This window comes from Hippopotamus amphibius, chromosome 1 (genome assembly GCF_030028045.1).
Source record: "Hippopotamus amphibius kiboko isolate mHipAmp2 chromosome 1, mHipAmp2.hap2, whole genome shotgun sequence".
NCBI lineage: Eukaryota > Metazoa > Chordata > Mammalia > Artiodactyla > Hippopotamidae > Hippopotamus > Hippopotamus amphibius.
This window is the reverse complement of record NC_080186.1, coordinates 217601726-217627244: the sequence shown is the minus strand read 5'-3', so window position 1 is coordinate 217627244 and position 25519 is coordinate 217601726. Positions and strand designations below refer to the sequence as shown.

The 25519-nt window shown below is 36.4% G+C and overlaps 1 protein-coding gene across 1 annotated transcript in view; it reads right to left on the bottom strand.

Moving 5' to 3' along the window:
* The window catches only part of ANKRD31 (ankyrin repeat domain 31), a 133426-nt gene that overhangs the window by 32068 nt on the left and 75839 nt on the right, over positions 1-25519 (bottom strand). Inside the window, exons 18-22 of the mRNA XM_057698413.1 lie at positions 24494-24656; positions 22215-22330; positions 18252-18339; positions 7338-7434; positions 3972-4971 (exon numbers count right to left, since the gene is read on the bottom strand). Coding sequence (XP_057554396.1) covers positions 3972-4971; positions 7338-7434; positions 18252-18339; positions 22215-22330; positions 24494-24656 — 1464 coding nt within the window. The remainder of the gene's footprint in view (positions 1-3971; positions 4972-7337; positions 7435-18251; positions 18340-22214; positions 22331-24493; positions 24657-25519) is intronic.

The following is a 25519-nucleotide window of genomic DNA, read 5'->3' as shown; positions in this document are numbered from 1 at the left end:
TGACAATATCACATCAAATAAAAAGTATCAATAAAGAGTTTATTAAAAAACAAAAAGAAGTTATGGAGCTGAAAAGTGCAGTAACTAAAATGAAAATTTTACTAGAGGGCCTCAACAGATTTTCAATGTCAGAAGAAAGAATTAGTAAACTTGAAGAGAGATAATAGAAATTATGTAAACAAGAAGAGAAAGAAAAAAGAGTGGAGAAAAATGAAAAAGCTTCAGAGAAATGTGTGACACCATTAAGCACATCAACATACACATACTGGGAGTATCAAAAAGGACAGGAGAAAGCAACAGAAAAAATATTTTAAGAAATGATGGCTAAAAATTTCCCAAATTTATTGAAAAACATTAATCTGCATATTCAGGAAGCTCAATGATTTCCATTAAGGATAAACACAAAGAGACCCATAAATAGATACATAGCAAAAATACTGAAAGTCAAAGACAATAAGAAATTATTGAAAGAAGCAAGAGAAAAATGACTCATCGCTTACAAATTAACCCCAAAAAGATTAACAGCTGACTTATCAGAAACAATGAAGGCCAGAAGCAGTGGAGTTAACATATTCAAAGTACACAAAGAAAAACCTGTAACCAAGAATCCTATTTTCAGCAAATCTTTCAAAAATAAAAGTGAAGTAAAGACATTCCCAAATAAAAAGACCTGAGAAAATTCATTGCTAGCAGACCTGCCTTAAAAAAAATACTAAAGGAAGTTCTTCAGGTTGAAATCAAGTGACCCCCAAATGGTAATATGAATTCACATGGAAAAACAAAGAGCATTGGTAAAAGTATAAAGACAGTATAAATGCACATTTCTTCTTTCTTTGCTTAACTGATTTTTAAAACAATTATATAAAATAATAGGGATATAATACATGTATTCACAAAAGCACAAAGGAGGTGGGTGGAAGAAGTTGTACTGGGCTAAGAAAATGACTCCATATGGTAACTCAAATCCACAGGAACAAACGAAGAGAATCAGCAAGGATAAAAAAGGTTAATATACCAAAAGTTATAAATATAAACTTGCTCTCCTTTCTTCTCCTCAGCTTCTTTAACAATGAATTATTAACTTTATAACACTTACAATATATAATATGTATAATAATACTATCACAAAAAGGGAAAGAGAAAACTTGAGCAACACTATAAACCAACTAGACTGAATAGGCATCTATAGAAAACTCTTAATGATAGGAGAATATATACGCAAGTGAGTCAAAAATTATCCACACTCTGGCTGCAGAATTTATTTTAATTAACTTTTAGAAAAGATAAATATATCATTTTTCATAATCTCCTTGCTTTTCAACACACTTTGTCCATCTGTCAATAGGCTTTCGTATTCCCTCATTAAAATATGTTTTAGGCTGTGCTGCAAGCCACAAATGCACTGTTGTCTTCACGTCTTCCCATGGAGAGGTGTCTGGCTCCTACTTAATTGCTAACACTTGTGTGACCTTCTTTGACATCCTCTATCCATTTATACACACTTCTTTGCAACAAAACATTTTCTCCATACTGTGCACAAAGTCTTTGATAAATAACGGCACCAGGTACACCCTCAGACCATAAAAAAGAATTATTGCACACTTCTCTTCTTTCATGCAAATCATAAGTGGGGCATCCATTTTTGCTCAAACCGCACTTACAAATGAACTCATGTAACACGTTCACACCTGCACAGCAATGACTGGGGAGGCAGTAGCTTTGAAACAGAAAGTACTGATAAGATAGTGCAACCAATAAAAGTTTCAATATAACGGGAGTGTGGATAATTTTTGGTTCACCCTCGTACATTCTTCTCAAGTATACACGGGACATTCTCTAGGATAGGCCATACACTATCTAAGCCACAAAATAAGTCTCAAAAATTTAAAAGGACCAAAACAGTACAAAGTATATCCTCTAATAATGGAATAAAATTAGAAATTAATAACAAAAAATGAGAAACTACAATTATGTGGAAACTCAAACAACATACTCCTAAATAACCAATGAGTTCAGTAATCAAAAGGTAAATGAGAAAATACTGAGATGAAAGAAAATGAAGGCAAAATATAATGAAATTTATATGATGCAGTAAAAGCAGAGGATTAGAGGGAAATTTATAGCTGTACATGCCAATATTGAAAAAGAAGAAAGATCTCACATCAATAACCTAAACTTACATGAAAGACACTGGAAAAAGAAGAATGAACTAAACCTAAAGCAAGCAGAAGGAAGGAAATAGTAAATATTAAAGTGAAAATAAATAAAACATGCAATAGAAAAACAATAGAGAAAACGAAATCAAAAGTTGATTCTTTGAATAGATTAATAAAATTGACAAACCTTTAGCTAGATTGACCAAGAATATCAAGTGGGAAGACTCAAATTACTAAGAGCAAAAATGAAAATGTGGACATTACTACTGATCTTATAGAAATAAAAAGGATTATAAGAGACACTATGAACAACTGTATGCCAATAAGCTAGATGAAATGAGCAAATTCCTAGAAAAATCCAAACTACCAAAACCGATTCAAGAAGAAAGAGACATTCTAAAAAAAACTATAAGTAGACATTGAATTAATAATCAAAAAGCTGCCTACAAAAGAGAAACAAAAACAAAAACAAAACAAAACAAAAAACCCAGTACAGATGGTTTTACTGCTGATTACTAGCAAACATTTACAAGACTTAATACCAATTCACAAATTCTTCCAAAAACTAGAAGAGGAGGAAACACTTTTGAATTCATTCTATGAGACCAGTATTACTCTGAGACCAAAACCAAAGACAACACAAGAAAACTACAGACCAATATGCTTACATGACTTTATGGACACCCTGTAGGAAGAAAGAGGAAAAAATACAAAAACAGTAGAAAACCTTTTTTTTTCCTAGCATTTAGATTTTATACTTTGTGTATATACACATGTCAAAACTTGTCAAATTATATACTTTAAATATGTGTAGCATATTGTATATCAATCATATCTCAATAAAGCTGTTAAAAATAGCTGAAATACAATCCTGTTAAAATTTTATCATTGCTGATCCAGAGAAGTAACCACAACTGTCAAAATTTTAATGTAACCAATTAATAACTGAAATTTGAGTTGCTTTGGCTAATGTGAAGTAGCTATTTCTTACTAATAAGTTAGCTGACAGGCAAGCAAACAGGAACATCAAGGGATCTGAGATCAAGCTGTTAATTTACTGTTTAAATTATAGTTTGGAGCTTTAAAATTAAAATTTTTTTTGCTCCTAACATCAATAAAGCTTATTAACTAGGAAAAGTCTTATTATCCAGAAATGGAAAGGGTCGAAAAAAGGGGTCATTTAGATTAAATTCCAGTTAGTTTGGATTGGTTTTCTGTTGGACTGGTCCACAAGCAATGCAGCATTCCAGAGCTATGGAATCTTTGCCACTCTTACTCCTCCTTCAAAAAATGAATGTGGGGAAAAGGGAAAGGAAGCCTCTTTTGTAGGCATTTCTAGCAGAACCTTTTTTTCCTCTTCTATTTTTATGCTTATGTGATATTGTTTTAATTGAGTCAGACTTACCCAGACTCCAAGTCACTTTTTGTTTCTAAATTGAGCTACTATGGAAGATGAGTTTACACTTAACCCTTATTAGGGGAAGCTTTAGCAGTACACACTAGTAGTTCCCAAAAACTTTGGGACCAAAGACAGCTCGGATTTGTTATTTCTATTTTGTTCTTAAATCCTTCTTGCTGCAATATAACTGACTAATTCTTGTCTGAGAGCCCAAAGGTGCTTGTGACTAAAACGTACAGGGCAATTTTAGAAGCATGATTTCACTTGCTAAGAATATAATGGTTAAGTCTCTCCATTCAAGAAGCCCAGCCAAACCCTATTCCCCTAATTAGAGCTAAACACCAACACTATGTGACAGCAGCATTTACTCACTGATACATAAAATTTACATAATTTTAGAGAAAAAAAAAGGATACCTGCGTTTTGAATTCCAGAATGTTATTTCCCGGATTAATTCTGCCCAGCAATATCAGATCCTTTATCTGCATACATTTCTTTTTAGGAGTTGTGCTGTAGTTTGAAGGATTTTTTATAGTGTGTTGACGGCCAGACCCAGAGGAGGAAGAGCTCTGACTATAATTTGCGTGTGGAACAGCAAGAGCTGATTTTTTAAGATAAGGTTTCACCTGATGCCCAGTATCACTGCCAAACACATCAAATCCTTGATGTGCCGGGGATTCTGATGTCCCCCTAAGTGGTTGCTGGGAAGCTGTTTTCCTGTTTCCTTTTTTTGGATCACAATTGGAAAGAGCCTGATCACAAGTAACAGTAGATGGATGGGCATCCCTGTGGGCAAATACACTTGTGGTTTCTGCCATCTTTAATGTGTCAGTTTCTGCTGAAGGACTAAAGAGCTCATGCCCTTTGGCTGTAGTATCTGTAAGATCATTTTCTTTTTGTGAATATCCTGCTTGAGCAATAAAAGAAACAGGTTGGGATTGTAATTTAATCTTCTTAGTGCCATCTGAAAGTCTGGATTTTGATAATGTATCTAAGGTACAGTCATTGACATTTTGTTTAGAATTTAGTTCATTTCCAGAAAATTCTTCCCTTCTCACTGTCTCTGAATTTAGACAAGCATTGCTATTTTGGTTGTCATGCCAGAGTTCCTGAGACAACTGTGTTTCCTGCATGCTTCCACAAACAAGGCTGACAGGAGAAAGTGAACCTGACTGGGGCTGCGCTGAACTTTCCAGGTTGGTAAACTCTTGGCTGTCCTTTTCATTAGAGATTTCTGAGCTCGATGGCAGCTTCTTGGAACTAAGACCAGACAAAGATGTAACATTCTTATAGTTGTGAATTTTCTGGCTTATTTTTTTCTGTTTTTTTGCTACAAGTAAAAGGCTCTTCTGTCTTATGGCCAAGTTGGCTAGTTGTTCTCTCAGGACTCCATGCTTAAATGACTCTATGGACACCCTGTAGGAAGAAACAGAAAGAGGAAAAAATACATAAACGGCAGAAAACTTTTTCTTTTTCTTTTTTTTAGCAATCGTTTAGATTTTATACTTTATACTTTGTGTCAATTTAAATTTAATCAGCCCAAAGTACCCAAGAGTCTATCTTTGCAATGATTATTCTTTGAGAGGAAACTGCTGCTTTACTTGAGGTAAATAAGTTTGCCTTTTTTTAGGAGGTGACAGTGTGGTTATCCACATTTATATTCACATCATTATTTATCAGTTGTGAGTCAGCCCTAAAAGAGAAACAAAACTTGAGTTGTTTATCTAGGTATCTACTAGTCCTTTAGTTGGAAGGTATCAATTGATGGCCAAGGAGCAACACCATTCTTTAAGTTTGGAATCTGCTTACTTGTTTACAGTGAAATACTGTATCAGGTAGTAAAATCTGGAGGATTTTCCCTTAGCTATGGAGGACTGAGATTGTTTTGTGAATAATTATAAGTAAGCTAGACATGAGAAATGTCAATTCAAGTAATTATTGCATTGGGTTGGCCAAAAAATTCATTTGGGTTTTTCCACAAGATGTTATAGAAAAATGCAAATGAACTTTTTGGCCAACCCCATAATTGTACTTTGAATCTGTAGCGAAGTACTTTGAAATCCAGAAGGACTATGCAGAGATGCATTATTCTGTGTGCCCTCCCCAAACCAAGTCTCTCAGGAGCTTGAGGACTGAATGGGAGGAAATTGGCTCATCCACACCTGTCTTTTGGTTATACTCACCTCCTCCACACTCATCTTCAGGATATGGACACTTTGTTTCTAGTAGCTCTCAAACTTTTTGGTTTCAGGACTTTTTTAAACACTTAAAAATTATTGAGGAATCAGAAGAGCTTTGTTTATATGGGTTATATCTATCAATAGTTACTGTTTTGGAAAATAAAACTGAAAAAATTTTAAAACATAAGACTACCCAAGTGCACATTCCATTAGCTATTAGAGTGATGATATCACACACCATGTGGCCTCTAGAAAATTCCATTGTACACTTACGAGAAAATGAGAGCAAAAGAGGGCAAATAACATCTTAATATTATTATAAAAAATGGTTTTGACTTCTTGGACCCCTTGAAATTGTCTCAGGGACCCTCAGGGACTATCTTTTAAGAGCAGCTGTTTTAAGAGAAAGCAGTAGTATAGTTATTTCTCTCTCCTAACACAGTTTGGAGTTGTTGGTACTGAACTCCAAACCTACTGGATGTCAAAGCAAGTAGTAGATGTAAGTGGAAGAAGCATCAAGAAGAAATCAGATTAGCAAATAACTGGTAGTATAAAATGCAAGAAGCTAGATGATAGAGGAGAAGAAAAAAGAAATTAATACCACATTTAAAACTATGTGAAACAAAGAGTTCAGACAGAAAATAAAAGTGCTCTTTAGATTACAAGATTTGAGGCTAACAGCAACATTAATAAGACACACATATATAATGGAATGTTATTCAGCCATAAAAAAGAAATCCTGCCATTTGTGACAACATGGATGGATCTTGAGAGCGTTATACTGAGTGAAACAAATCAGACAGAGAAAGACAAATACTGTGTGATCTTACTTATATTTGGAAGCTAAACAAAACAAAAAGTCCTAGATAACAGAGAACAGCCTGGCGGCTGGTGGAGGTGGAGGTGGCAGGTGGGTGAAATGGGTGAAAGTAATCAAAAGGTATAAATTTCCAGTTATGAAGTAAACAAGGCATGGGAGTGTAATATGTAGTATGGTGACTATAGTTGATAATACTGTATTATATATATTTGAAAGTTGCTAAGAGAGTAGACTTTAAAAATTCTCATCACAAGGAAAAAGAAAAAAAGGAATAGAAAAACTAATAAAAAATAATGCCCAAACAAGAAAAAAATATATAACAAATTTCTCAAAAAAAGGATAAGAGGTATATAGTCAATACAATCAGGATAAAACTCTTAAAGGATCCTGAGAATTTAGAAGTACACAAAACCACAAAATATGCATGATTAAACTGCTTAGAAGAACAACACTTGTGATAGCATAAAAGAAAAAATTTTAATGTGAAAAATGTGAGCTTACTAAGGAAAGAAATTTACTTACGGGATTCATGACTAGAAAGGCTTTCATAAAATTCATGGCTGCAGACAACTTTTTAAGATAGTAAAATGTTCTTTTCTGAACATTTCAACTAATAAGTAGAAAAATATCTCTCTAGGAAGTATAATTCCTCATGGAGGTAATAGATTAGATGACCTCATAAAGTCCTTTTCTGGTCCTAAGCAAGAAATTCTAGGCCTATTGTAGATAAAAATAGATAAGTTCTGAAAACTCTAAAGCATTCCTATTTGTTTTTCACTCACCTGTATTTTTTAGCTAGATCATCCCTTTCTGCCTTCTGTTTGGCAAGCACATTGTCCATAACCTCCTTTATCTCTAACATCTTATCAATATATTGCTCTAGAAACATGGTAGTAAAATAAAAACAGTTAATTGAGAGATAACAAATATTAAATTTGGTCACACAGGACTTAGCTTTACTGCTAATTAAAAAGCCATTATTTTCCTAGGAATTATGTCACTCTATGGGAGTACCCTGAAGCATACAAGTAAGAACGTGGTACCAAGAAGGAGCAGACCAGACTGAGTTCTAATCCTGCTATCCCACTGACTAAGTTTTGTGAACCTGGGCAAGTTATTGACCTCTCTGGTCAGCTTCCTTACCTGTGAAATGAGGGTAGTAAAGGAAAATATCTAGGAAGATATTTTGTCTGTTAAAATTATTTATTTTTTAAAATACAAAAGGAATACATTGTCAATGTGAAGAAAATTTTCAAATAATATGAACGTTTACAGAGAATAAAAGCCAAATAATATTCCACTCAACCACTCCTTCTCCTCAATATTTCACTCCATGAAAGAGACTGCTATTAAGACTTTGGTAGGGGTGTTTGTGTGTGTGTGTGTGTGTGTAAACTTCACAATGTATTTATTTAATATATCGTTCTATATTATATTAATACTGTACATCAGTGGTCCCCGACCTTTTTGGCACCAGGGACTGGTTTCACGGAAGACAATTTTTCCACAGATGGCGGGGGTGGGGGGGGTGGGGGGGGGTGGATATGGTTCAGGCGGTAATGCGAGTGATGGGGAGTGACCGATGAAGCTTTGCTGGCTTGCCCACTGCTCACCTCCTGCTATATGACCCAGTTCCTAATAGGCTGCAGACTCGTACCAGTCCGTGACCTGGAGGTTGGGGAACCCTGCTATATATAACTATTTATTATATGTACTTAAAAATAAGAATCACGCTATCAGTGTTTGTTCTTTACACTTAACACTTAGGGCTATATGCTATCTAAAGTCACTTATAGATCTATATAAAATTACTTTTATAATAATTAATTAAATTTTTCCTACTTTCTTCTGTTGCTTCCCAAGTAAAGGCATCATGACTTCCCCATCACAAATTCACAGGATTTACATGTAAATGTCAATTATATCCAAACCCAGATTCTCAAATAGGAAATTTCACTTAGATGAATACATTTTATTTCTTTTAAGCTACTTACTATTCATTTCATTTTTGGCTTTGTTTCTTAAGCTTTTTCCTAATTTTTTTACACCAGTGCATATTTTTCTAGATAATTTAACTAGACATAATCAGTGGTGAAAAATGACATGAAGTTCATAGTTGGAATTTGCTCCAGAACCACCCTCTGCAAATCAGACAAATGATTTGCTAAGTATAGAGTCAGTGTTCCCAGGCTAATTTCTACCTCCCCTATGGCAAAAGATTGGTTTCACAATGTTATGCATGTGCTAACAAAGGGGAGAAACTTGTACAATAATGAAGAATTTTTTAGCACATTGGACACTTTAATAAAAGACATTTATTTACATTATTTATGTACCCTGTTACATTTGGGTTTTCTAACTGAATTTTAAACCACAGGTAAAAATAACATTAACAAAGTAACCTAAAACATTCCATATATTTCTGTAAGAACAGATATAAAGATATTTTACGGAGAAAAAGATGGCGGCGAAGTAGAGAGACGTGGAGTGCATCCCTTTCCACAGATGCATTGGGAATGCACGGAAGGACACAGTAATTCCCACAGAGAACCAGCTGAACACCAGCAGACGGCCTCGGACACCAGAAAGGGCTGCGGGGAGCCCGACATAGCCGGTAGGGAGGCATCTACGAGGGCTCAAAGAGGGTGAAGTGGCGGAGCTGTGGCAGATGGGAGGGAGTGAGAAACATACGGAGGGTCCGCAGCGCAGCTCAGCGTTCCCGGACCGAGACATCGATCCGTGGCTGAACGGAGGGTCCGGGAGCGGGAGCGTGGGAACCGGAGAGCTGGTTCAGGGGGAGAAACATTGTTGCCGGTAGGGTGACAGACCAAGAGGACAGGAGGGAGGAGGTCCGCGGAGAGGAGTGCCCGTCCCTGAGAGCTGCCTGGCCATGATGGCGGCTGGAGGCTGCAGGCTCACTGGCGGGGGGGAAGAGCCGCACGCATAGCCTCTCCCTCTCTTTCGGCGCCTCTGCAACAGGCAGTGGAGAGACGCCCTGCGGGCCACCTAAGGCGCTCAGGGATAACAAGCACCCTCAGGTGCTCGGGCGGGGCTAGATTAAAACCCCTTGCAACGCCAGCAGCAGGGAGGCTGCTGAGAGAAAAAAAAAAAAAAACAACAGCATCAATAAGAAAAAAAACCCCTAGAGAGCCCCAACTCTAAGACTTTCTGTTTACACCTGAGCCACCAGCGCCCTCTGCAACAGGCACCTCCAAGCCTGACTGAAACAACAGTGTGCCACTGCTCACTCACTCCCAGGAGAAGGAGCCACTATTGTACCCTCTCCCTCCCCATACACCAATGCTTACAGACAAAAAATAAAGGAACCTCTGCTGGTCACAGAATAACGCAAAAAAAAAAAAAAAACCCAAGGCAAGGAGAAGGACACTTACAGCTGAGACGCTAAGGAAACAGAAATAGTAGTATCAATACCTATTGAACTGGTCCATTCTGGGATCAGTTCTGGATTTTTTTTTTTTCTTTCTCTCTCTCTCTCTCTTTTTTTTTTTTTTTTTTGGATTTATTAAATATGATCTTAGCCCTAAGGGATCTACAAGTTTTATAACATAATTTTTTAATGATATTTTTTATTCTTTTTTTTTTTTTTTTTTTGCCTTTTTATATACTTCTATATCTAGCTAAGTTTTTGGTAGTACGGACAAAATATCTCTCATATTTTCCTCTCATCCCTATTTTTTTATACATTTCTATTCTTTTATTTTTATTTGCATATTTCCAACCACAGTACGCTCTTCTGTTTCCCTTTCTTCCAGCCTTTTTAAGTTTATTTTATCTTAACATACTTATAAGCAACACTATCGGTCTGCTCAGACTCCTTGCTCTATTCTCCAGATGACGCACTGCCTTGGTATTTAATATTAGGCTTTTGTCTTTATCTTAGTTCTTAGTACAGTTGTCTAATTACATTCTGAGAATCTCCATTCTCTCTGGTGGTACTCCAGCTCTTTTCTGTATTTGATCCTAGCTTACAAAATCTCCCTGGATTGATGTTTGTAGGTGTAGGGTGTTATTTGTTGTTTGTTTGCTTTTGCTTTTGTCTCTGATTTGTTCTGTTTCAGTTGTCAATTTCTGTTGGGTTTCTCTTTGAATATCTGATAGCACACTGGGGTTCTGTCAGGTCTTTCTAGAGCCTTATGTCCTAACGGATTCAGTAATTGTGCGTCTTATATATGTATGTGTTTCCTAGACTTAATATTCGTTTAATCCAATACTTGGACATTAGTCTGAGGCTTGGACAGTCTTCTATAAACACCTCTATCACCAGGACAAGTAACCCCAAAAGTTTGGACAACCATGAGGAAACAAAGAAACACCTTGCAGGCAAAGGAGCAGGAAAAAAACCCACAAGACCAAATAAATGAAGAGGAAATAGGAAAAATGCCTGAAAAAGAATTTAGAGTAATGATAGTAAAAATGATACAAAATCTTGATAACAAAATAGAGAAAGTACAAGAAACAGTTCATAAGACCTCAGAAAAACAAACAGCAATGGATAACAAAATAACTGAAATTAAAAATACTCTAGATGCTATAACCAGCAGAATGACTGAGGCAGAAGAACGAATAAGTGAGTTGGAAGATAGAATGGGGGAAATAACTGCCACAGAGCAGGAAAAAGAAAAAAGAATAAAAAGAATAGAAGACAGTCTCAGAGACCTCAGTGATAACCTTAAACGTACCAACATTCGAATTATAGGCATCCCAGAAGAAAAAGAAAACAAGAAAGGGTCTGAGAAAATATTTGAAGAGGTTATAGTGGAAAATTTCCCCAACATGGGAAAGGAAATAATTCACCAAGTCCAAGAAGCACAGAGAGTCCCATACAGAATAAACCCAAGGAGAAATACACCAAGACATATATTAATCAAACTAACGACAATTAAACACAAAGAAAAAATATTAAAAGCAGCAAGAGAAAAGCAACAAACAACATATAAGGGAAAACCCATCAGGATAACAGCTGACCTTTCTACAGAAACTCTGCAGGCCAGAAGGCAATGGCAGGATATACTGAAAGTCCTGAAAGAGAGAAACCTACAGCCAAGAATACTCTACCCAGCAAGAATCTCATTCAGATTTGAGGGAGAAATCAAAAGCTTTCCAGACAAGCAAAAGTTAAGAGAATTCAGCACCACCAAACCAGCCTTACAACAAGTGCTAAAGGAACTTCTCTAAGTAGGAAACACAAGAAAAGGAAAACACCTACAAATACAAACCCAAAACAATTCAGAAAATGGTAATTGGAACACACATGTCAATAATCACTTTAAATGTAAATGGATTAAATGCTCCAACCAAAAGACACACACTGGCTGAATGGATACAAAAACAAGACCCTTCTATATGCTGCCTACAAGAAACCCACTTCAGACCAAGGGATACATATAGACTGAAAGTAAAGGGATGGAAAAAGATATTCCATGCAAATGGAAGTCAAAAGAAAGCTGGAGTAGCAATACTCATATCAGACAAATTAGACTTGAAAGTAAAGACTATTAAAAGAGACAAGGAAGGACACTACATAATGATCAAGGGATCCATTCAAGAAGAACATATCACAATGGTAAATATCTATGCCCCCAATATAGGAGCACCTCAATACATAAAGCAAATGCTAACAGCTATAAAAGGGGACATCGACAGGAACACAATAATAGTGGGAGACTTGAACACCCCACTTACGTCCATGGACAGATCATCCAAACAAAAAATAAACAAAGACACACAAGCTTTAAATGACACAATAGACCATCTCGACTTAATTGATATTTATAGGACATTCCATCCAAAAACGACAGACTACACTTTCTTCTCAAGTGCACACGGAACATTTTCCAGGATAGATCACATCTTGGGTCACAAATCAAACCTCAGCAAATTCAAGAAAATTGAAATCATATCAAACATCTTCTCAGACCACAACGCCATGAGACTAGATATCAATTACAGGAAAAAAACTGCAAAAAATACAAACACATGGAGGTTAAACAATTCACTCTTAAACAACCAAGGAATCACTAAAGAAATCAAAGAGGAAATCAAAAAATATCTAGAAACAAATGACAACGAAAACACAACAACCCAAAACCTATGGGATGCAGCAAAAGCAGTTCTAAGACGGAAGTTTATAGCAATACAGTCCTACCTTAAGAAACAAGAAAATGATCGAATAAACAACCTAACCTTACACCTCAAACAACTAGAGAAAGAAGAACAAAGAAACCCCAAAGTGAGCAGAAGGAAAGAAATCATAAAGATCAGAGCAGAAATAAATGAAAAAGAAAGGAAAGAAACCATAAGAAAAATAAATAAAACTAAAAGCTGGTTCTTTGAGAAGATTAACAAAATTGATAAACCATTAGCCAGACTCATCAAGAAAAAAAGGGAGAAGATGCAAATCAACAGAATTAGAAATGAAAAAGGAGAAGTAACAACGGACACCTCAGAAATACAAAACATCATGAGAGACTACTACAAGCAACTATATGCCTATAAATTGGATAACCTGGAAGAAATGGATACATTCTTAGAAAAATACAATCTTCCAAGACTGAACCAGGAAGAAATAGAAACCATGAACAGACCAATCACAAGTACAGAAATTGGGGCAGTGATTAAAAATCTCCCAACACACAAAAGCCCAGGACCAGATGGGTTCACGGGCGAATTCTATCAAACATTTCGAGAAGAGTTAACACCTATCCTTCTCAAACTTTTCCAAAATATTGCAGAAGGCGGAACATTCCCAAACTCATTCTACGAGGCCACCATCACCCTGATACCAAAACCAGGCAAAGATGTCACAAAAAAAGAAAACTACAGACCAATATCACTGATGAATATAGATGCAAAAATCCTCAACAAAATACTAGCTAACAGACTCCAACAGCACATTAAAAAAATCATACACCACGATCAAGTGGGGTTTATCCCTGGGATGCAAGGATTCTTCAATATACGCAAATCAATCAATGTGATACATCATATCAACAAATTGAAGGATAAAAACCATATGATCATTTCAATAGATGCAGAAAAAGCTTTTGACAAAGTTCAACATCCATTTATGATAAAAGCTCTCCAGAAAATGGGCATAGAAGGAAATTACCTCAAAATAATAAAAGCCATATATGAAAAACCAAAAGCCAACATCGTTCTAAATGAGGAAAAACTGGAAGAATCCCCTCTAAGAACAGGAACAAGACAAGGGTGTCCACTCTCACCACTATTATTCAACATAGTTTTGGAAGTTTTAGCCACAGCAATCAGAGAAGAAAAAGAAAGAAAAGGAATCCAAATTGGAAAAGAAGAAGTAAAATTGTCCCTCTTTGCAGATGACATGATATTATATATAGAAAACCCTAAAGACTCTACCAGAAAACTGCTAGCACTCATTGATGAGTTTAGTAAAGTAGCAGGATACAAAATTAATGCACAGAAATCTCTTGCATTCCTATACACTAACAACAGAAGAGCAGAAAGAGAAATTAAGGAAACTCTCCCATTCACCATTGCAACCAAAAGAATAAAATACCTAGGAATAAACCTGCCTAAGGAGGCAAAAGATCTGTATGCAGAAAACTCTAAGACATTGCTGAAAGAAATCAAAGATGACACAAACAGATGGAGGGACATACCATGTTCCTGGATTGGAAGAATCAACATCGTGAAAATGTCTGTACTACCCAAAGCAATTTACAGATTCAATGCAATCCCGATCAAATTACCAATGGCATTTTTCACAGAACTAGAGCAAGAAATCTTACAATTTGTATGGAAATGCAAAAGACCCCGAATAGCCAAAGCAATCTTGAGAAGGAAAAATGAAGTTGGTGGAATCAGGCTTCCTGACTTCAAACTATACTACAAGGCCATAGTGATCAAGACAGTATGGTACTGGCACAAAAATAGAAAGGACGATCAATGGAATAGAATAGAGAACTCACAAGTAAGCCCAAACACATATGGGCACCTTATCTTTGACAAAGGAGGCACAAGTATACAATGGAAAAAAGACAGCCTCTTCAATAAGTGGTGCTGGGAAAATTGGACAGCAACATGTAAAAGAATGAAATTAGAACACTTCCTAACACCATACACAAAAATAAACTCCAAATGGATTAAAGACCTACATGTAAGGCCAGACACGATAAAACTCCTAGAGGAAAACATAGGCAGAACACTCTATGACATCCATCAAAGCAACATCCTTTTTGACCCACCTCCTAGAATCATGGAAATAAAATCAAGAATAAACGAATGGGACCTCATGAAACTTAAAAGCTTTTGCACAGCAAAAGAAACCATAAACAAGACTAAAAGGCAACCCTCAGAATGGGAAAAAATAATTGCCTATGAAACAACGGACAAAGGATTAACCTCCAAAATATACAAGCAGCTCATGAAGCTTCATACCAAAAAAGCAAATAACCCAATCCACAAATGGGCAGAAGACCTAAATAGACATTTCTCCAAAGAAGACATACAGATGGCCAACAAACACATGAAAAGATGCTCAACATCACTCATCATCAGAGAAATGCAAGTCAAAGCCACAATGAGGTATCACCTCACACCAATCAGAATGGCCATCATCACAAAGTCTGGAAACCACAAATGTTGGAGAGGGTGTGGAGAAAAGGGAACTCTCCTGCACTGTTGGTGGGAATGTAAGTTGGTACAGCCACTATGGAAAACAATTTGGAGGTTCCTTAAAAAACTACAAATAGAACTACCATATGATCCAGTAATCCCACTCCTGGGCATCTACCCAAAGAAAACCATAATCCCAAAAGAAACATGTACCATAATGTTTATTGCAGCACTATTTACAATAGCCAGGACATGGAAGCAACCTAAATGCCCATCAACAAATGAATGGATACAGAAGATGTGGCATATATATACAATGGAATATTACTCAGCTATAAAAAGGGATGAGATGGAGCTATATGTCATGAGGTGGATAGAACTACAATCTGTCATACATAGTGAAGTAAGTCAGAAAGAGAAGGGCAAATATTGTATGCTAACTCACATATACGGAATCTAAAAATGGTACTGATGAACTCAGTGACAAGAATAAGGATTCAGATACAGAGAATGGACTGGAGAACTCGAGGTATGGGAGGGGGCGGGGGGTGAAGGGGAAGCTGAGACGAAGCGAGAGAGTAGCACAGACATATATATACTACCAACTGTAAAATAATCAGTGGGAAGTTGTTGTATAACAAAGGGAGTCCAACTCGAGGATGGAAGATGCCTTAGAGGACTGGGATGGGGAGGGTGGGGGGGACTCGAGGGAGGGTGGGAGGGGAGTTGAGGGAGGGAGGGAATACGGGGATATATGTATAAAAACAGATGATTGAACCTGATGTACCCCCCCAAAAAAAATAAAATAAAGTAAAATAAAAAAAAATACTTAGAAGATAAAAAGATATTTTACATGTAACTTGATACTATATACTTATTTATCAAAGAGACAAAATTAATCAACGGTATCTTAGAGAAAACCTAGAAATTGCCCTAATATGTGTAAGATTTTAATACGTGATAACAAGGCATTATAAAACAACGAAGATGAGAGGAATTATTCAACAAACAAGAGGAGGCAAATGGGGTAGTAACATGGGGGAAAGCCCTATTCTATCCTTATACCATATGTGGCAAAGAAATTTCAGATGAATTATAGAGTTAAGATGCTTAGGAAAAATAACATATAAAAGGTTCAAAATAAACACTTTTTTCTGCCTCAATTCAGCTGAGGCACTAAAAATATTTGACATCAAAGTGAATATAAAACATTTATAAGAACAACTTACAAAGAAATGTACAAAAAAAAATTCATTGCTCTTGGATCTCTCAACCAGATCAAAGATAACAAAAGGTGTCAGAATATGGAGGTGATGACTTTGTAAAGCTGTCTCTTTAGAGAGCTGTAGCTTAACTGGGTGAGATTCTCTACTCTGAGCAGCAGAAGTGAAAGTGAGGGCGTTTCTACCCTTTAACTCAAGCCTAAAGGTTAAGAGTGTAACGACTTTCTATTGAACTGACAATGGACTCAAACCTAACTTCCTCTTTGACCTTGAACACCTAGAGGTTGAGACCCTGAAGGGCAGGGAGCTCCCATAGCAGGGCAAAGAGAAAGTTGCTGCTGTGCTAGGAATTAATTTTCCTTCCTTCTAACAGTGGGTTGAAGCAGCCAGGATCTTGAAGACCGTGTGGAGACTGCTCTGTGGTCCTGCTTATGAGGGTTTGTACCTAAGGGTTACAATCTGTGTAAGGTGGACCACAGGAAAAAAAAGAAGCTGAGAGGAGACTGAGAGGGGCCAGGGAAAGAAAAATGTGCACTGTCACATCATGGGAGCTATGTAGAAGTTTTAGAAGAGCCTCAGAAATTTTGCTTTGAAGAAACTTAGTTTTAAACAACTGCAAAAGAGCGATGGTGCCAACTGCAGTCAGGACTTGATCACCAGCCAAGAACTCTAGAGTCCTATTGCCTTACCTCTCTCCCCTAAATGGGCAATGAGACCAAAAAAACGGATCATGATTAGAATAATCATGGTGATAACAGAATCACGATTATAACAGAATAAAATTAAGCTACAAAGCCTGGGGGTGGGGAGGGGAGAGGAGAAAATTTTCTAATCTTAGAAGCATTAAAAGAAGCAGCAAAGAGGCTGATCTATTCTACTGTAACAGGGAAGAGCTACATTGGACATCATGTTAGATCTGTTTCTTTGATTTTAACCTCTGCTTTTCCCTCAATTTGTTATTATAATCATATACGATGGCCTGCCTCAGGGAGCACTGGCCTTCTGCCTGAATGTTAGGGGAAGAAACTTCCTTGCCTCTTTTAGTCTCTGGTGGCTGCAGGAATTCCTTGGCTTGCGGCTGCATCACTTCAGTCTCTGCCGCCATCTTCACATGGCCTCTCCTTCTCTCTGTGTCCCTCCCTGTGTGTGTGTCTCTCTTTTTTTTTTATTTTTAATAAATTTATTTATTTATTTTATTGGCTGTGTTGGGTCTTTTTTGCTGTGCACAGGCTTTCTTTAGTTGTGGTGAGTGGGGGCTACTCTTCATTGTGGTGCGTGGGCTCCTCATTGCTGTGGCTTCTCTTGTTGTGGAGCACGGGCTCTAGGCACGTGGGCTTCAGTAGTTGCAGCATATGGACTCAACAGTTGTGGCTCATGGGCTCTAGAGCACAGGCTCAATAGTTGTGGCGCATGGGCTCTAAAGTGCAGGCTCAACAGTTGTGGCACACAGGCTTAGTTGCTCCGCAGCATGTGGGATCTTCCTGGAGCAGGGATCGAACCCGTGTCCCCTGCATTGGCAGGCAGATTCTTAACCACTGCACCACCTAGGAAGCCCCCTGTGTGTCTCTTATATGGACACTTGTCATCGGATTTAGAGCCCATTTGGAAAATCCAAGATAAATCTCATGTCAAGATCTTTAATTATATCTGTAAAGACACCCCCCCCGCAAAAAAAAAGTCACATTCATAGATTCTGGGGCTTAGAATGCAGACATATTTTGAGGGGAGGGCACCTTCAACCCCACTGCATTCCTATTTTGAACTGTATGAAAAGTTTAGTTTTGTCTATTCTTGAACTTTATAAAAATGGAATCATACTTATAACCCCCCAATCAAAGTTGAGCATGAGTACATATTTACCTGCATCTTCAGGGGTTCTTATTTCAAACTCTAATAAATTTTCTTGTTTTTCTTGTATATCTTGTAGAATGGCACTGATGGTCTGATGCTATCAGATAAAATATTAAAAACTTCATTATAAGAAGGTAGATGTTTTTCTCTGATATGCAATTGACAAAGGCACAATAAAAGTGCTATAGAAAGTGCCACTAAAAATGCTCATTTCACTTTATGTTCCAAATGTACTCAGGCTTTGTTTAAACTTAATTGTATATATATTGCATATTTGGGGAAAAAATTAAACCTAAATATATCTTGATTTATGTAGCAGATCTGCTCCTGGAAAAAAGAATGTAAGAGTAGCAACCATACAAAGTATCTCTATTTGTCAATGACTTCTGTTATACGCACAGGAGAAAACAACAACTCAGCATACAATATTTAAAGATATATATGCAACAAGTTCACATTAAGGCTTTATGACTATCATTATACACTATTAAAATTTCACACACAGTCTTAGAAATACAAAAGACTCTCGAAAACTCACAAAGGGGATTTAAAACCACCTCTTTATGGACTTGTCAGTATTAATATTCCTGCCTCAAATGCCTTCAATGTATTCTGCCCCGATCTCTCTCTTTCTTATAAGAGATGGAACTGTGGAGTGTACTCTGGAACCAGACGGCTTGGGTTTGAATTCCGGCTTCATGTCTTCCTAGCTGGGTTACTATAGCAAGTTAATTATCCTCTCCTTGTCTGAACTGAGTAACACACAGAAAATGCTGGACAGTGCCAGCACCTAGTAAAAGCTCAATAAATACTGCTTATTATTATTAAATTAAACCAATCTCACACATGAAGCCCCTGACTAATCCATACTGATTTCTCCTTTCTCAGAATTACTTAAGAATTTTAGTGCTACAGAAGTTACCATTAACATGTATAATGTCTTGTACATTATATTTCCTCCATCAAAATAATGAGATCTTGTAGGCAGGAGCATGGCTTTCATATTTGTATATGGTTTCCACACTGCTGGATATACAGTTGTTGCTCAATAAATGACAACTGATGGACTGACTCATATTATGCATCCTTTAATATATTCTCAATACACATTCATTTTTAAAACACATAGGCCCTCAAAGCCTTGTGAAGTATGTTGCTTCAAGTTTTACTTTGGTGCCCATGAGGGATATGGAAAATGCACATAATAAAACCATCCAGTTATCTGGAAAGCAATCTCACTGCTATCATTTATGACATGCATCAAAGTGAAACCACAAAACATAAATATGCAACACAAACAAATAAAATTTATCTCTGTTTACACTGAATAGCTACGGTTATAAAGCAAACTAAAGGTCTGAATTTGTGCCCAGACTAAGCCTCTACCTACCGGTTGGGATAAAGAAAACATCTTTTGGTGCCGACTTTCCTTTCTGTTTTGTCTCATATTGTGGATGCAGTCTTGTCCACCACGGGCCATAACTTTTCACTCCACACCAGCTCCACATTTTACCATGAAGGGTCAGTAAAACCCTCCCTCCAAGATCCCCCTTCTTAGTCCTTCATTACTACATGTTCATCTTATAAAACAATCAAACAAACACACACGCCTAACCTAGGATCTGTCTTTGGAATAAGCAACTCATAGACAGTTTACATTGTACTTACTGTAAAGCTTCACTATGATTTTATTCCAGATTTATAACTTTTACTACGGCAGGATCATCTTTGCCTCTGACATCCCTTTTACAGTTTTGTATATTAAAGCATAGTGGTTAGGACACAGGCTCTGGAGTCAGATTGCCTGGAGTTTAATTCTGCCACTGCTACTTAATAGAAAAGTAATTTTGGATTACCGTTTCTTATTTTAGCTTCCTTACCTGTAATGAGGGAGGTAATGATATTAATAGAAACTACCTAGGAGGGTTATTATGAAGACTAAATGAGTTAATATAAAGCACTTAAAGGGGAACTTACCATATAATAAATACGCAGTGAATGCCAACTATTAGCATTATTATTTTTTTTACTTCTGTACTCATTCTGTATGGAGGCAGAGGAGGCTGCCAGTATGCTGTGATTTGAAGGTGTTAGAAGGTAGCACCAAACTAAAATCATCTCATTTCCTTTGCACCTGGCCATAGAGTCACCACCCATGCCCCGCCCCCTCAATATGGTTTGAAATTTTCAACGTTCAAAAACAATTTTATATTTACAAAAGACAAACCCCCTTAATGATTTTAATGTCTGCATATTTAAGTTTTTTTTCTTTTTTTTTAAAGTTGGGTTGGTTTTCATTAAACTCTTATATCCATTATACTTCTCTGTGGCTCAGCATTTAAAATGATATACATTATTCCTGAAGCAAATACCCATATAGTTAATAGGGTAACTTTTCTATAATGTTTTAATCTTTACATGAAAATATACCTTAAAGATACTAATGGTTAATATGGTGAACTGAGCTGATACAGAAGGACCCCAGTCTACTCCAAACACATGGAAAAATACATTAGACAAAATACAATAAAATTTAACCACCCGCCCCCAGCTAAGATTGGAAAAAGAAAGCGATATAAAATGAAGCTAGTAGCAGCCCATGAGGGATATGGAACAAACATAGGTATTAGAGATTAGGGTCTGGGTTTTTAATGCCTACAAGACACAGGCGATAGGCCTCAGGGCCACATGAGGAAGGAGTTAGAATGGAGTCCCTACATAAAGCTAGTGACCTTGTGTGGGTGTCCTTTAGCTTAAATAAAAATTAGAAAAAACTCTACTTGTCACCCACCCAAGGCTTCGGGTAGAAAATTAGAGATCAAAGGATATTGCCCAGAATACAGTGCAGAGAGTTAAAGAGATGGAAAATATGAAAAAGATATACAGAGACTGGTCTAACAGCCATCTAAAAATGAGTTCCAAAAAAGGAGAATACTGAGAATGGAAGAGAGGTAATATTCAAAGATATAAGGGCTGAGAGTTTCCAGAATACAAATGAGAAATGTGTCTTCAGATTAAAGGAGCATGTCTAGTCCTGAGTACAATTAATTAAAACCACATCCGCATTTAAACATAACCTAGTGAAACTGCAGAATATAAAAGAAAAATCTTAAAAACTGTAAGCTTAAAAGACATATTATCTACAAGCGAATGACAATTAGATTGACAATTAAGTTTTCATTCATTACAAGAGATACCAGGAACAATGTAAAATATTTTTGAAATGCTGAGGCAAATACAATTTAGTTTGAATACCATTTAAAACATTCAAGGTATAAAATAGTTGATTAATCATAGTTTAGTTTCAATGAATAATATTTTCTCCTTTACACTGATTAACAAAAAATGTTAGGGAAGTCTAATCAACAAATACAGTCTTACTCAAAATAATATTTCATTGAGGATGCTACTTTGCTTAAGAAGTTAGTATCTAGTAAGCTGTGTGTTTTAATAAAACTACGAAATTCATCTCATAAATTAATATATGTGCAACTACTATGTTATCTTTCAAAAATATACCTTCACATAAGGGATTTCACATATGGCAAACACTATCACTATAAACCATGTGGGATCCACCTTGGTTAAACCAGGTTTCTTTCCTCTTCTCTGTCTGGGTTCCAGGGTCTTTTCTACCTAGTACGTATCCTAGATACTTTTTGGAAGTGGGCGGGTAAAGACACACTATGACAGTGACACTGCCTGTAGGATAAGAAGTAGCCAAATCTAGATGTAAAGGATAGCAGCTAAACTATAATTCTGTGTTCAATGCAGATAATGGAGAATTAACTATACACCATATTTTCTTGGTTCACTCTGCTCAATTATGCTATATTATTTTCTTATGATAATAAACATTTTCAACCTGTATGTCTTTAAAATGGAAAGACCGCTGCCAATAGCCAATGGCTGGCTGGCCCAAAGAATAGCATTTTCTAGGCTGAAGAACAAAAGGATTTCAACTTCACTCACCATGGCAAGGTTTTCTTTTGTTTTTTCTTGGTGTGAAACAGAACGTCTATCAACAGTTTTGTAGTCATCACAAAAACACTGTTTATGTCTTTTTGCCCGGACAGCAGGAATTTTTACTTTAAAACATAAAATTAGAAAATATAATATGAATGTGTAAAAATTTAGTATTTTATCAGTTGTAATGGTGACAGAAACAGGAAGGGTAAATTAAGTCTATAATTACTATGATATCTTAACATTGGTCAGCTCCTCATTATTTACTATCAATTGACTAATTACAGCTAAGATTTGCTGAATACTTATCACATGCTGGATACCAAACTCTCTTCCTGAATCATCTTATTTAAACTTCATATGAACCCATGAGGTAGGTAGTTAATTTCATCTATTTTACAGAAGAGGTATGTGAAACCTATCGGGCTTCAAGAAGTTGTCTAATGTCACACAGCTAGTACTGAAACCAGATCTGATTTCAAGTTCCTGCTCTTAACTAGTATGTCTATAATTCACTGTCTCTGTAAAATTCTCTGTGAACCTTCTGCCATTCTGGATTCCCTTTCTCCATATATGGGTACCCTGTACCCCTTGTTCTGTTGGGGAACCTGACCAAGGAAATGTATATACAAGAAACAACACAAAAGTGGGAATAGATACAGCACTTTATAGCAGAGTGCCCAACAACTCCAAATATGGCTGTGAAGAGGGAAAGAGACATGCCTGGGGCTTTAAGAAAGTCCCTGACCCCATGGACTTAGCATATGGTAGCAGGCAAAGAAAAGGTGATTTGTGTGTCAGTCTCTTGACTTTGACCTACATGTGATCTACCTCATTAGCAAAACAGGACACAACGATCATCCTCGCCTCTCACCAATCATATTAGTAATAACGATTCCTCCCTTGAAAACAAACAGTTGGTAAAGATAGTGGTAGGCTGGGGGAAAAGTGTGTCACAGGGGTTCTCTTTCCAATATTCTCCCTCATAGAGTGGACAGATAAGTTCCTGGCTTTCTTCTTCTACGAGTCAAGGCTCAAGCATGAAGGAAAAGGAAGAACAATCCCCTCTCCTCAAAACTGCTGAAGCTGTGTTTAACTGCCTGTTTTCTGGTTTATCTCCTCACAAGACTGGAAGCTCCTCTTGGGCAAGTGCCTGGTTTGTACAGCAAATGTGCTCAACAGATGTATGTTTTCTAAACTTAGTGTTCACTAAATGCTTCTTTCTTTCTTTCTTTTTTTTAAAACACATCCATCACCTTACATTGTTACTCTGTGTGTGTGTGTGTGTGTGTGTGTGTGTGTGTGTGTGTGTGTGTGTGTATTGATGAGAACATTGAAGATTTACTCTCTTGGCAAATTTCAAGTATACAATTTATTATTATAAACTGTAATCATCATCTTATACATTAGCTCCCCAGAACTAATTCATCTTATATGTGAAAGTTTGTACTCTTTGATCAATATTTCCCTATCTCTTCCTCCCCACCCACTCCCCCAAGCCCTTGGCAACCACCATTCAACTAGCTACCTGGTTCTCTGAGCTTGACTTTTTTAGGTTCCACATGTAAGTGACACCATAAAGACTTCGCCTTGCTGTGTCTTTCTATGCTTATTTCACTTAGCATAACATTCTCCAGGTTCATCTATGTTGCCACAAATGGCAGGATTAAATGCTTATTTCTTATAGATAACTCATTATATTATTTAAGTGCAAACTACTGCTAAAAAACGGTTCACAAAATTTACCTGACTATGTATTCCCTTGAAATATTCTTTCCACTGTAATATATTACACATACACTCACATATATATAAGCATAATATATTTGCATAACAAATTCATTTTCTAGCATTAGAATATTAGTCTTGAAAAGTTGGCATCAATCCAGCTTTTGCATCATTACAAATTTTGAAGTAATGGAATCTTAGTTGCAACTTTAGAAGTATAATGCCATCCTTTTCCAGTCCCACCATAAGTAAACCAATCTGCATAGTTTTAGTAACATCTCCGTCTCAAATCCAGTATTACAAGAGATTAATGTTTGCTTAATGAATGATATGTGCTTTGTTTCAACAGATAATTCCAATACAAAAGGACCATATAATATATAAATTAAACAAAGTTGAAAATGCTATTTCTAAAAATAAATGATTTTCAAGAGTTTAATACATATACAAAACATTTATCCCTAGTTATGAAACAATTAACACAAATCTGAAGATTTTCTTTTTCTAAACAGAGGTATACACCTGTATAAAATAGTAAGCAACACTGAAATACATACCAGTGACTACAGCATTACTCTCATCTCTCTTATCAGTCTCAATAGCACCATAAGATTTTAGCAGCTCTTTCATGTTTTCATCATCTGCTTCATCCAAAGCAGTCTTCTGCTTTTGATCCTTTTGATTAGGGTTTGCTCCATGTTGTAGTAGAATCTCAGCTGCCTAGAAGATATTTTTCCAAAGTTATCTCTACAGACACCTAAGATCAATAATTTCTGCTTTCGTTATAAGACACCACTACCAAGTATTAAAAGTTATCAAAAAAAATTTTTTTTCAAGCTCTGACCAAGAAAATTTTGATTAAATTTGAAATGACAACTGTAAACTGATCACTGATTTGGCCTGATCTGTCCTCACAGGAGAACCAAACACGATGACATGAAAGTACCTGATATGCTGCCTTCACTATTGAAGAGGCAGACTTACGTAGACTGATGTGCAAAAGGATTTACTCTATCTCTTTAACACTGCCCTTTGTCCTCCCCTAAGCTGCTGGAAGATAGGGCGGAGAAGGGAGTAAGTATCATTTCAGGATTGTAGTATATTATACATTGTACTATAAATTGCCATCAGACACAGTTGAATAAAGTTTCATTTGAACTATATTTCAGGTATGTTACTTGTTTAGGAGGTTTGATAAGCTAGCCTGGGAACCTAATGTCCATTCTAATATTCTCTATGCAAACATACTATGTTTACGAAATAGATGACATAGTCACACAATGTTAATAAGATGAAAAAGAAACAGAAATAATCTACTCCAATCTTTTAAAGAAGAGAAAACTGAGGTCAAAGGTAAATGTTGTGACATATTTAGGGCAAAATTTTCTATTATAAATAATGCTTCCCTGAATAACTCAAAGTTGTGTATTAGAAGTAAGTTTATAACTCATCAAAGTTAAAGACCATCACTAATTAGTTGACAGTATAAGTCAACTAGTAGAAAACAGTCAGTGATTCCATCTGCACAAGGCAAGCGACTCAAAGCACTGAAAAACCTTTCGATTAGGAGAAATGGTCAATAT